At 34.1% G+C, this 14,379-nt stretch overlaps 1 protein-coding gene and 1 long non-coding RNA gene across 2 annotated transcripts; both read left to right on the top strand.

The window, feature by feature from the left end:
• The first annotated feature begins 6,563 nt into the window (after positions 1-6,563).
• On the top strand, positions 6,564-6,977 carry LOC145804336 (uncharacterized). The gene is made up of 3 exons (XR_014345972.1): positions 6,564-6,660; positions 6,794-6,817; positions 6,899-6,977. It is a non-coding gene; the product is annotated as an uncharacterized LOC145804336 (long non-coding RNA).
• Positions 6,978-8,922: 1,945 nt separating this feature from the next.
• On the top strand, positions 8,923-13,413 carry LOC145803832 (uncharacterized). The gene is made up of 6 exons (XM_082897197.1): positions 8,923-8,990; positions 9,074-9,152; positions 9,399-10,509; positions 10,642-11,126; positions 12,118-12,402; positions 12,646-13,413. Exons 1-6 carry the CDS (start codon positions 8,923-8,925, stop codon positions 13,411-13,413), a joined length of 2,796 nt encoding a protein of 931 aa, XP_082753323.1.
• The last annotated feature ends 966 nt before the right edge of the window (positions 13,414-14,379 follow it).

The raw sequence follows: 14,379 nt of genomic DNA, 5'->3' as shown, positions 1-14,379 counted from the left end.
AGTCTTCCAATTTGTGGCATGGTAGACTAGGACATGTGAACTTTGAATCTTTACGTAGATTAAGCAAGTTAGATCACATACCATCTTTTAAGATTAATCCGAAACACAAGTGTGAAACTTGTGTTGAAGCGAAGTTGACAAGATCTTCGTTTCATTCTATTGAAAGAAGTTCAGAACCGTTGGATTTAGTGCATAGTGATGTGTGTGACTTAAAATTTATACAATCACGTGGTGGCAATAAGTACTTCATCACTTTTGTTGATGATTGCACTAAGTATTGTTATGTCTATTTGCTCAAAAGCAAAGATGAGGCGATTGATAAGTTTGTTCTTTATAAGAATGAAGTTGAGAATCAAGTAGGCCGCAAGATTAAGGCTTTAAGAAGTGATCGTGGTGGTGAGTATGAATCACCTTTTATTGAGATTTGTACTCAATCCGGGATTATCCACCAAACCACGGCGCCTTATTCTCCTCAATCAAATGGGGTTGCTGAACGGAAGAATTGGACGCTAAAGGAAATGATGAATGCAATGTTGATAAGTTCTGGATTGCCACAGAACATGTGGGGGGAAGCAATTCTCTCTGCAAATTACATTCTGAATAAAGTACCCCGGAAGAAGGTGGACAAGACGCCATATGAGTTATGGAAAGGCGTTAAGCCTTCGTATAAATTCTTACGAATGTGGGGGTGTCTTGCAAAAGTGACAATTCCTACACCCAAATGGGTTAGGATAAGCCCGAAATCCGTGGATTGTATATTCATTGGTTATGCACATAATAGTAGTGCATATCGGTTTCTTGTACATAAGTCTGAAATTCCAGACATACACAGGAATACCATTATGGAGTCAAGGAATGCATGTTTCTTTGAAGACATTTTTCTTGCCGAACCCATGAAAGGGTTCCAAGGTCTTTGGAGAAATTTGATGAGCTTGCTAGTGAGGATGATCATATTGATGATTCAGGTGATGATCAAATTGAGGTTTTAGATGAGCCCAGAAGGAGTAAAAGGGCTAGGATATCCAAATCTTTTGGTCCAGACTTCTTAACTTATATGGTTGAGAACGAACCTCAAACTTTCCACGAAGCTGTGACTTCTCCTAAGAGTCCATTATGGAAAGAAGCGATCAAAAGTGAGATTGGCTCCATCTTACAGAACCACACCTAGGAGTTGGTAGATTTACCTCCAGGTTGTAAGCCTTTAGGCTGCAAATGGATTTTTAAAAGAAAGATGAAGGCCGATGGGTCTATTGACAAGTATAAGGCGAGGCTCGTTATCAAAGGGTACAGGCAACGAGAAGGCCTGGATTACTTTGATACGTACTCACCTGTTACTAGGATAACATCCATTCGGATGGTGATTACGATTGCTGCTTTGCGCAATCTAGAAATTCACCAGATGGATGTAAAGACAGCTTTCTTAAATGGAGATTTGAATGAAGAAATCTACATGGAGCAACCTGAAGGATTTTCAGCTCCAGGGCAAAGCAGGAAAGTTTGTAAACTTGTCAAATCTTTGTATGGTTTGAAGCAAGCACCTAAACAATGGCATGAGAAGTTTGACAACGCAATGTTGTCAAATGGGTTTAGAATCAACGAATGTGACAAGTGTGTTTATGTCAAAGACACTGACAGAGGTTATGTCATTTTGTGTCTATATGTTGATGATATGCTCATTATAGGTAGTAACGATGAAATGATCAAAACTACCAAGAAGTTGTTAAACTCTAAGTTTGACATGAAGGATATGGGCATTGCAGATGTTATTCTGGGAATTAAGATTATCAGAATCTCTGACGGAATTGTACTATCTCAGTCTCATTATGTTGATAAGATACTTGAGAAGTTTAGTGGATCAGATACGAGTGTGTCATCGACACCTGTAGACTTAAGTCTACATTTTACCAAGAATAATAATGAAAGTGTCTCACAGTTAGAATATTCTCGGGTAATTGGAAGTTTAATGTATCTGATGAGTTGTACTAGGCCGGATATAGCCTACTCGGTTAGCAGGCTTAGTAGATACACAAGTAATCCCGATGCTTCTCATTGGAAAGGTATTGTGCGGGTGTTAAGGTATTTACGCTACACTCGGGATTATGGGCTGCATTATACTCGATATCCAACGGTGCTTGAAGGCTATAGTGACGCAAATTGGATATCAGATATAAAGGACTCAAAGTCCACTAGTGGATATGTGTTCACTCTTGGTGGAGCAGCGGTGTCTTGGAAATCTTCCAAACAAACGTGTATATCTAGATCAACGATGGAATCAGAGTTTATTGCTTTGGATAAAGCAATGGAAGAAGCTGAATGGCTTTGCCATTTCCTTGAAGATATTCCAAGTTGGTCCAAACCAGTGCCTGCTATTTGTATTCATTGTGATAGTCAATCTACAATTGGTAGGGCACAGAGTAATATGTATAATGGAAAGTCTAGACATATCTGTCGTAGACATAATTCCATATGACAACTACTCTCGAATGGAGTTGTCTCTATAGACTATGTAAAGTCTAAGGACAACATTGCGAATCCGCTAACCAAAGGGTTAAATCGAGTGTTAGTCGAAACGTCGTCAAAAGGAATGGGGTTGAGGCCTTTGGAAGTTACCGGAATGGAAACCCAACCTAGTTGACTGGAGATCCCAAGATCTAGGTTCAATCGGACAACCTAATTGATTGTAACGGTGGTATGTCACTGAGGAGGTTAAACCTCCAGCCATTCCTTCTATCAGTGATACCTGCAAGTGTAGAGGTTAAGCTGAGCTTTTAATGACTCTAGTGTGTTAAGCTATTGAGCTGAGTATAGCAGGATACTCAAGTAGAGTCACCTATGTGAGTATGAAGTGGGGCCGCTTCTAGAAGAATTGGGAGGCCAAGATTCTTTGAAACCACTCGCTGAACCAGGCTAGTGTCCAGGGCCACACAGGGCACACCAGTGAGAACAGAATGGTGGTAGGCGTAATTCCCGTGTGAGATCTATTGTCTCAGTTTACATAAACGGCAGAGCAGTTCAAGATGTCTTATTCACTGATCAGCCAGTAAACTCGTTAGGTTTTCACTAGGAGAGGTTCAAAGCCAAAAGCTACCTTCTCTGATGTCGGGGTTAGTCCGTTGTACTCTCTCTCAGAGTCATTATTGTTGAACGGTGTTCGTTTGTTGAGTCATTCGGTCAATTTTTATTCATGTGGGGGATTGTTGGAAAAATAGTTTTTTTTTTTGGTGACTTTAATTAAAGATTAAAGTGGGTCCCAACCATCTATTATGAATGGCCAAAAACCATTGAGATTTGAATGAAAAATTACCTCATGAAGTTAGCTTCATGGAAAAAAAGGTAATGAAGTTTGTAACTCCTGCATTAATGGGGTTTGTAACTCCTACATTAATGGGGTTTGTAACTCCTGCCTTTATTGCAGAGGTTAATGGTGCATTATGAACAGCCATAAAGGCTGGAGGCTCTTCCTCTCTCCCCTATACATGTATAAATTGAGATCCTTCTGTCAAGTCTCAAACACAGAAATTTTTACTTCCATTTCACAAGTCAGTTTGCTTGAAAGTTCCTACAGTGAGAGAGTGCTGCCACTGTTTTGTTCGCTAAGCTAGACAGAGAGTGCTTCTGCCGTAGCTGGTTTTGACCATCGTATCCTATGAGACAAACGCCGGGATTCCTCAAGCACTCGACCAGTGAGGCGGCGAAATCTGTTTTAAGGAAACTGCTTCTGTGTAGGCTTCGGTTTCGTCTCTTTACCCTTTTATTGTTTTGTGTATTTCTGTTGAAATTTAGTTGTAATTATTAGCATGTGTTCTTAGTATATATATAATTTGATTTCTTCATAAATCTATTTATTTAATTTCAAAATTTGAACAACAGTAAAAAGATCAGTTAGAATCATGAATTGTTTGTAGGTTTAAGAAAGTAGTTGAAGCATGAACTGTTTCAACAAAAGGCAGTAAGGAAACAAAACCACCCTAAAGAAGAAAAAAATAATGTAATGATAACACTCTTCTAAATTGAAAAAAGACTGTAAAAATAACTAGACAGACTTTATTTGCCTCCCCAAATAATCATATAGATAACACAAAAGATATTTGTAATTATCCAATTACAGTGTGGTGAGACCTTTTATAAATTTTTATTGTAGGTTTTAACCCTTTTTTTTCACATTTTAAAATGAAAAATTAGTAATTAAATTTCTATATTGAAGTTTTGCTAAAATCATGAATTATTTGTAGGTTTAAGAAAGTAGCTGAAGCATGAACTGTTTCAACAAAAGGTAGTAAGGAAACAAAACCACCCTAAAGAAGAAAAAATAATGTAATGATAACACTCTTCTAAATTGAAAAAAGACTGTAAAAATAACTAGACAGACTTTATTTGCCTCCCCAAATAGATTTGTATACATTTTTTGTGATGAGTGTTCTATCCCTTGCAATTCTTTATTAGTTCCTCACTTTCTTTATTGAATTGCAGTGGGTTAATAACTCTGAGTTAATGTTAACATTAATTGGGTTGAGGTACCCTTTAATCATCAATGGAATTTTAACACCCACTTTTCTCTCTTTATCAAATGGAGGTTAAGGAAAAATAGGTTTCGTGTTTCAAATGAGGGTTAAGAAAAATTGGGTTTTATATTAACAATCATTTTTATTTCATCTTAATGGGTTGAGCTTCCAAAAAAAACTCTGAGTTAATGTTGACATTAATTAGGTTGTTGTTATATAGATTTTTGTTTCATCTTGGTCAGATGGGTTGAGGCTCTCTTTAATCATCAATGGTCATATTTTTACTCACCAAATATAAAAATAGATTTGTATACATTTTTTGTGATGAGTGTTCTATCCCTTGCAATTCTTTATTAGTTCCTCACTTTCTTTATTGAATTGCAGTGGGTTAATAACTCTAAGTTAATGTTAACATTAATTGGGTTGAGGTACCCTTTAATAATCAATAGAATTTTAACACCCACTTTTCTCTCTTTATCAAATGGAGGTTAAGGAAAAATGGGTTTCATGTTTCAAATGAGGGTTAAGGAAAATTAGGTTATTTGTTAGCAATCATTTTTATTTCATCTTAATAGGTTGAGCTTCCAAAAAAAACTCTGAGTTAATGTTAACATTAATTGGGTTGAGGTACCCTTTAATAATCAATGGAATTTTAACACCCACTTTTCTCTCTTTATCAAATGGAGGTTAAGGAAAAATAGGTTTCGTGTTTCAAATGAGGGTTAAGAAAAATTGGGTTTTATATTAACAATCATTTTTATTTCATCTTAATGGGTTGAGCTTCCAAAAAAAACTTTGAGTTAATGTTGACATTAATTAGGTTGTTGTTATATAGATTTTTGTTTCATCTTGGTCAGATGGGTTGAGGCTCTCTTTAATCATCAATGGTCATATTTTTACTCAACAAATATAAAAATAGATTTGTATACATTTTTTGTGATGAGTGTTCTATCCCTTGCAATTCTTTATTAGTTCCTCACTTTCTTTATTGAATTGCAGTGGGTTAATAAATGTTTTGGATTAATGAATGGACTCTTTCATATTTCTTTAATGCTTTGGAATTTTCATGTTTGGTTTTCGAATTTTCAATAATTAGATTAAACATTAAGCTTTTAATATTTGGTTTAGAAATAAGTCTAATATAGTGTGTATAGTTATGTATCTTGGTATATAACTGTTAATTTGATGACCCTTATTTTTTTTGCTTTTAGTGAATTGTTTTTAATTTGGTTTTTTAATTGAACTGCTATTTTAAAATGTTTAGGCTTCTCTCTCTTTAAAAAGAGTCCAGTTTATTTTTCTGTTTCAATTTTATTTATGGAATTTTTCAAACAAAAAAAAAAAAGACTTTTTAGATGTTTATCAGGACTTTTGAAAAAACTTAAACTTATTTTAAAAATTTGTTTTAATAACTTTTTAATGATTTTTATGAGAGTATTACTCCTTGGAGTAAATAAGCTACTGTGTAGTATACTTTTTTGAAAAAGGCATTTGCAATTATACAGATAATACAAAAGGTATTTGTAATTTTTCAGTTACAGTGTGGTGAGCCCTTTTATAAATTTTTATTGTAATTTTTTACTTATTTTTCATTTTCACATTTTAAAATGCAAATTTAGTAATTAAATTTTTGTAATTAAGTTTTGCTAAAATTTTATTCATTAGTATAATTTATATTTTTTTTTTATAATTTACTTAGTTGTTAGTAGGAAAAATGGGCAATACAATCCATAAGAATTAACCTTTGTCAGTGCAAAGTTGCTATATAGAATCATCCACAAAATCATGTATTGCTATAGTTTGGTCAATAGAGAAAAATTATGACGAATTCTATGAGAGTATTTAATTTTTCTTCTATCCTTTTTAACGTATATTGAAGACATAAAAAAATTATAATTTTTCTTCTATCCTGTAGTAGGTGAATTTCTCCATCTGTGATATTCATGCACAAACGAACTTCTTAAACTAGGTTGTTAACTAAAATATGTTAGGAGGTTGTTAATTTTGTAGTGATTAATTTTTCTTTATGGCAATTATTAAACCTCATTTTGCCTTCATACAGTTATCTTTGTCAAATTTACACAACCTGGCACTTTCAGGTTGAGACACCATTGACCTTCAACCGCTAATTATGGACAACATTACTATTTTTGGTCACGTAAGTTGTTTTCTTTTTTATTTATTTGAAAAAAAAACATTTTTCTTATAAGCAAAAGTCAATTTTCTTTTCTTTTCATAATTTTTTTTATCTAATTCCTTATAACAAAATTCTCTTTTCTTATAATTTACAGATGGATGGAGACCTACGTCGAACTGTCATACTGATTCCTTTTACTCATTTTCTTACATGTATAATTTTTTTATTTTTTTTACCTCTAATTCTTTTGTATTTTTAGGTCCAATTTCTTCAAGAAAGAAATGTTAATGTTGTTATCCGTGATGAGCGTGCCCTTAATGTCATCCGTGTTCGAGAGGTAGGCCCAATTTAATTATATAGATTTTTTTTCATTCAAAACACCGTATACACTGTATATTCGTATTTATATATTTTTTAAAAACTTTCTACATATATATATATATATTCTTTATTCTTTAAATTTATTTTTACTTTTTGTAGGCAAAAGAAAAGAAAATTGCCAAGGCATTGTTGAAGAAAAACGAAAAGACCACCATTTCGGGCAAGGGAAAGGAAAATGCATGTTCAGTAGTATGGCTCTTCAACATTTCCATTTAAAGTTATTTTTTTGAAATATTTATTTTGGACCATGAACCTTGATTATTTATTTATTTTTAAATGTAAAATTGACATACTACTTGCACAGTGACATATACTGTTCTTATAGTAAACATTTTCATATAAATTTGTGAAATATTTTTTTTGAAGCATGCTAAAATATCATTTGTACAAAAAACATTATATTTGTTTTAAATTATTATTATTCTTTTTTGGCGTTTTGCTATTGACATGAACATCTACAAGAGAATAAAAAAGGAATAGAACAAAAAAAAGGAATGAGGGGAGGAGGGATAAAAAATGAAAAAGTTTTCAATTTTTTTACAAATGAAGAGTAAAGTATAAAATAATAGATGATAAAATTTAGGCATCTTATGAAATTAATCTTCATGTTTTAGGCACATAACAATAATGTTATATCGAAAGCTGCATTGGCTCAACGTGCACGGCGAGAACGCGAAAGAAATGATAAGGCAAGCTCTTCATATCAATTGGGACAACGTTCGTGACGTGAACGAGAGAGATCGAGAGAATTGATTCCACCAAGCACAACTAATACTCCACTGGCTCAGAAAGGAGTAATGTTTACACATCTTTCTTCGCCAAGCACATCTTTAGCTTCACAAAGTAATTGGTAAAACATTGTATTTAATTCTACAAATACATATTCTTATTGCTAAGATTTTATTTTATAAATTTTATTTTGTACACAACAAATATTTGTAGGCCTACTCATGCAAGCCCATTGCTCCATGAGACTAGGAACATCGGTGTTGTTATTCGTGATGAGTGCAATCTTAATATTATCCGCAATTCTAAGGTAAGTATAAATATCAAGTTCAACATATTCTTTTTTCGTAATCTTAATAAATTCTATAAATAGATGTTCTTTTTCGTATTCTGTAGGCAAAGGAAAAGGAAAAGGCCAAGGCAATGTCTAAAGGAAAAGAAAAGGCAACTTCTTTTGACAGAGGAAAGGAAAACGCATGTCCAATGGTATATATTCAACATTTTAAAAAAAAAATATTTATCAAGTAAAACAAAGCCAATCATATTGTTTAAGTGAACATTGATCATGTATATTTTTAAAAATGTAAACTGTGTTGTCAATTTTTTTTGTGTGCTCTTTGTTTTCTGTATACTCAAACAAAGTATTTTTAGCTCTCTTTAACATTTCCTAAAAAATAATTGTAACCTTTATCAACTCCAAGAAAAACTTTATAACATCTAAGCAAAGGAACAGAGGAACATAGGCATAGAAAATATTTTTAATTTTCTTAAAATCATCATGAGGCAAGAAGAAAGAGAAAACAATAATTAAAAAATAAATTGTTATATCACAAGGCATGAAGAGGGAAAATGAAGCAAAATGGAAAAGGAAGTAGGACAAAGAAAATGTAAAAATATTCTTAAAATTATCACAAGGCAGGAAGAAAAAGAAATAAAATAGTATACGATAATATTTGTATTTTAGGTATCAATGACATAATATACACATTTTAGGCACACAATAACAATGTTATATCAAAAGCTACATTGGCCCAACGTGCACGGCGAGAACGGGAGAAATCAAGAGAATGTATTCAACCGAGACAAACTTCTTTAATACCGTGTCATCGTAGTCGTGCTTGCTTGGAACTAGGAACAAAGGCAACTGAGGACACTCAGTCGGCGCAAAAACGAACAATGGTTGCACATCCTTCCACATGTTCGTTCTCAATGCCAAGCACATCTTTAGCTCCACAAAGGAATTGGTAAAAGACTGTGTTTAATTCTTCAAATACATACTCCTACTATTACCATTCTATTTTAATTTACACAGAACCAATATTTGTAGGCCTACTCTTACAACTCCTTCCCTTCAAGAGGATCTATGTACTAATGAGGAATTAGAGGATATGCCTATGGGTCCAATGGTTGGTACTCGAGCACATATAAATTCATGTCGTCATTCTCTTGGCAAGATGGATGTATTATGTCTTTTCTGTTCAGCATTACATTGGATGCATGAAAAATTAGTAAAATCATCTCCAAACCGTCCTCTATTCGGAACATGTTGTTCAAAAGGGAAGGTTAAGCTTCCTCTGCTTATTACACCCCCTTCACTTCTTCAAGCATTATATGATGGGAATGATGATAAATCAAAATTGTTTCGACGTTAGACTCGAGTGTACAATGCAACCAATGCTTTTACAAGTCTTGGTGCTACATTAGATCCAAGAGTAATTACTGGAAGAGGCCCTACATCATTCACTATCCATGGGGAATTGCGACATCGAACAGGATCACTACTACCACAATCAGGGCAAGATGCAGCTTATGCGCAATTGTACATTTATGACCCTGATTCAGCTTTAGAAGTTCGCAATCGTAGAAATCCTCAATTAAGAAGAGATGTTCTAAAAACTATTCAAGATAGTTTATTACAGGTTAATGCATTCGTTGCTAAATTTCGCCAGGCTCATGCAATTTTGAATCAATTAGCCTTGACAGGACGAAATTTGCCTGCTCATCTTCACTACAGTTCATCGACAGATCGACAACGGTATAACCTACCAACTACAGATGAGATTGCAGTTGTAATACCAGGTGATGGAACCAAGGTTAGTGGAATGAGAGATGTTATCTTACATCTACATGGAAATAATGAGCTAATGCAAATCAATGAATGTCACCCAGCATATTTTCCATTACATTATGTTTTATTATTTCCATATGGTGAGCTTGGATGGGAACCTGGGATGAAACTGTGGGATGTTGAACGCAATCGGCCTTCAATTGATTGGCTTACTCAAATGGATTTTTATAGTTATCATTTGTTTGAACGACCCACAGAGTATTCAACAATTTTGAGAGCCGAAAAACTGTTCCAAGAGTTTTTGGCTGATGCTTGGGCCGCAACTGAACAAAATAGGTTGACTTACTACAAGCTTAATCAAGGGAAGATCCGTGTTGAACTTTACCAAGATTTGACAGATATTGATCCAAATGACCTTCAACCCAATCAAATTGGTCAAAGGTTTGTTTTGCCATCTTCATTTGCTGGAGATCCTAGACACATGTTTGAAATCTTTCAAGACTCAATGGCTATCACACGATACAACCAACATCCAGACATTTTTCTCACCATAACTGCAAATCCTAATTGGCCAGAAATTACTTCGGCATTATTACCGCACCAAAAGCCTATTGATCGTCCTGATTTAATTGCCCGTGTTTTTGAGTTAAAGAGAAAGTGCTTGATAAAGGAGATAGAAACAAACCGAGTGCTTGGTAATAAAGTTGCGCATGTTTTTACAATTGAATTCCAAAAGTGAGGCCTTCCTCATATGCATGCACTTCTATTTCTTAAGGGTCCAGACAAAATTCGAACATGTGCTCAAGTAGACAAATTGGTTTGTGCAGAATTTCCAGATCCAAAAGATGAACCTATGCTTTTTGAAACTATCAAGTGTTGTATGGTACATGGACCATGTGGTGCTCGGAATCCACAAGAACCATGTATGGAAAATGGTAAATGCACTAAAAGATACCCTCGAGTATTCGCAGAAACAACTACTATGGATCAAGATGGATATCCTATCTATCGTCGTCGCAATAATGGCCAAGCTCATATTGTGAGGGAGAAAGAAGTTGATAACAGAGACATCGTACCATACAATGCATATCTTTCTAAACGTTTCAACTGTCACATAAATGTAGAAGTTTGCGCCGGAATGAGATGCGTCAAGTATATACACAAGTACATTTATAAGGGTTATGATCGTACAACGATGGTGCTGGGATTGATAAATGAGATCCAACAATATCTCGATGCGAGGTATATTGGACCTCCAGAAGCTGCTTGGCGAATATTTGGTTATCCATTGCATGCAGAGATGCCAACAGTTGTACGCTTAGCACTTCATTTACCTGGAATGCACCGCGTTCTTTTTAATCCTGATTAATCATTAGAAGCAATTGTTTCTAGAGCTGGCCAACAAATGTCAACTCTTACTGGTTTTTTTGCATGTTGCGCTTCTATGGAAGATGAATGTTCATTCACTTACCAAGAATTTCCACAACATTTTGTTTGGCTTAATTCAAAAAAGAGATGGAAGCCAAGGCAACAGGGCTATGCAATCGGTAAAATGTACTTTGCTAGCCCTAATTGTGGAGAGAGATTTTATTTGTGTTTGCTATTAACTGTTGTCAAAGGACCAAAATCGTTTCAATATTTATGCACGGTCAACAATGTTTTGCATGATACATTTAAATCAGCATGTGTTGCAAGAGGACTTTTAGAAGATGATGAAGAATGGATACAATGCCTTAAAGAGGCTGCAGTTATGAAAACTGGTTATCAATTAAGGAGATTGTTTACTATTATTCTTACTCAGTGCTCTCCACTGCAACCGTATACGTTATGGAATCAATTTTCAATGCATATATGTGATGATCTTGCACATAAGATTCGAACATTGTTTGCCATTTCTGAACCAACTGAGGCTCAAATTGAAGACTATGGTCTATATCTTTTGAATCAAATGCTCCAAGAATCAGGAAAAAGTTTAATTGACTTCCCGCCAATGCCATAACCTTCTACAAATTGGAGTGCAGTAGTTGGTAACAGGTTGATATTCGAACATCAACAACTGCATAATGAGGCACAACAAACAGATGCATAAATTATTATTGATCGCCTCAACAATGATCAACGAACAGCTTATGATGCAATCACTTCCTCAGTCTTTGAAAATAAAGGAACTATTTTCTTTTTGAATGGAGGTGCCGGAACAGGGAAAACGTTTTTGTACAATACGATTGCATTAAAGTGTCGCAGCCTTGGCCATATTGTTATTACTGTGGCTTTATCTGGAATTGCATCATTGTTATTGGTAGGAGGTCGTACTGCTCATTCAACTTTTTTCCATTCCGTTGGATGTATTGGAAAATTCAATTTGTGGATTTAGCAAGCAATCATTACAAGCAGAATTGTTTAGAGAAACAAAACTTATAATCTGGGATGAAGTTCCTATGCAGCATAGACATTGTGTTGAGGCAGTTGATCGCACACTTCGGGACACTTGTGATAGTGAAAAGCCATTTGGGGGTATCACTGTTGTTCTTGGTGAAGATTTTCGACAAATCTTACCAGTTATAACCAAAGGAGTCCGTGAGCAAATTGTGAATGCATCATTAAGACACTCTTTTCTATGAAAGGATATACATGTTCTGTCTTTAAATTTGAACATGCGCTTGAATCATGCAAATCTTGAAAATGCTAATTTTGTAAAATTCTTGATGGAGGTAATATTTCTTCAAACTTTTTCTCTATTATATGGTTCTTTTAAATTGACGAAATATATTTACGTTTATGTACTTTAATTGATTTTACTTACTATTTTATTTATTTATTTTTATAAATAGATTGGGGCCAATCCTCAGGAAATTGTTAAACTTCCATCAACAATACACAAATGCCAAGATCTAAAAGACATAATCTCAGTAGTTTATCCGCAACTGGATGTGGCAATGACATCGACTGCAACATTTTTAACTGAACGCACAATTCTTTCTGCACGGAATGATGATGTCAGTGCTATCAATGCTGCAGCATTGAATATTTTTCCCGGCAACACACATACTTATTTGGCAGCAGACAAGATGTCTGAAGATGATGAAATTGATCGTACTATAATAAATAGATATCCTAATGAATATTTAAATTCATTAGATCCTCCTGGGCTACCGGCTTTTAAGGTAGAGTTGAAAGTGGGTTGTCCTATAATGTTGTTAAGAAATATTGCACCAAAAGATGGACTGTGCGATGGCACAAGATTGATGGTTTCTAGATGCAATACTCGCATAATTGAAGCTCAAATTTTAACTGGAGAAAAATGTGGCAATTTGGTATTCATACCAAGGATATCCTTGACACCGTCTTCTTCAGAAATGCCTTTTCGAATGACAAGACGTCAATTTCCAGTTCGATTGGCATATGCCCTGACCATTAATAAATCTCAAAGGCAATCTGTGAAATTTGTTGGAGTTGATTTGCGCACACCAGTGTTTAGTCATGGGCAATTGTATGTGGCCCTATCTAGATGCACATCCTTTAATCGTATAAGTGTCCTCCTTCCCAATGATGAGCCAGATTCTACTACAAACATTGTTTATCCTGAAATTTTGTTATAGTGTTACTTATGGATCAAACCACTTTTGTCAAAAGGTACAATTTGTTTTTTGATAACTTTGTTTCTATTGATTACAAATTGTTATTTTTAAAATATTTTACTATATGTGTCGACTTTTGTAGGATTGGGTTAAAAAATATATGGAGCTCAAAAATATAAATACAACTAGATTGCTTCGATGGGGATGTAACAAGGTAATTTCAATTTGAAAGTGTTTTGATATATATATATATATAAACTTTTTTTTGCTAATATACTAACTTTTTTTTATTTTCATAAATTAATAGATTGTCGTGCATGCTCCTCACTGGGCATACATACAAGTAGATACGAGGACTTTTTGGAAAGTGATGAGGCGCTCCTAGGATTTCTAAGAAAGAACAAGTTTAAATCTCATATTTATTTTTGTGAAAAGCATACATATGCTAGCTACGATCCATATTTTGTAAAGTTTCCGATCGATGTGAAATTTATTACTTACAATAGTTTTGTAAAGCCTTTTATCTATGTGGAATTTATAACTAAGTTTAGATGTATGTTAGATCATTTTCATTTGAATTATTGATTTATGCTATGAGTTTGTTTTTGTAAATGTAACACACTAGGTGATATATTTTTTTTTTGTTTTTTCTTCCTAATATGCTCTTGAATTAGGTTAAACGAAACTAATCATATTTTTATTTGGTTATCTTTTTATCAGGAAGGGTGTTGCATTTTCTTTGTATTACAGAACATTGGCTGGTGTGCTTAATTTGTTATTTGGCTTTTCTTTTTTTTTTTTTTTTTTTTTTTTGTATTGAAGAGCATTGGCTGGTGTGCTTAATTTGTTATTTGGCATTTTTTTTTGTATTGCAGAGCATTGGCTGGTGTGCTTAATTTATTGTTTATTTTTTTCTATTGCATAGCATTGGCTGGCGTATTTTGTCTGATTTTTATATAGATGTTTCTGTGTTGTGGGATTTACATT

This window comes from Camellia sinensis, chromosome 12 (genome assembly GCF_055761805.1).
Source record: "Camellia sinensis isolate YWXY chromosome 12, ASM5576180v1, whole genome shotgun sequence".
In the NCBI taxonomy this organism is placed as follows: domain Eukaryota; kingdom Viridiplantae; phylum Streptophyta; class Magnoliopsida; order Ericales; family Theaceae; genus Camellia; species Camellia sinensis.
The sequence above is the reverse complement of the archived record's forward strand: the minus strand, read 5'-3'. Positions and strand labels throughout refer to the sequence as shown.

Coding starts and splice junctions, on each gene's coding strand:
- LOC145803832 (XM_082897197.1), top strand. CDS start 8,923: ATGGTTGCACATCCTTCCACATGTTCGTTCTCAATGCCAAGCACATCT. Junction 9,153..9,398: donor ATATGCCTATGGGTCCAATG/GTTGGTACTCGA, acceptor TTTCGACGTTAG/ACTCGAGTGTACAATGCAAC. Junction 11,127..12,117: donor ATGCAGAGATGCCAACAGTT/GTACGCTTAGCA, acceptor TGTTATTGGTAG/GAGGTCGTACTGCTCATTCA.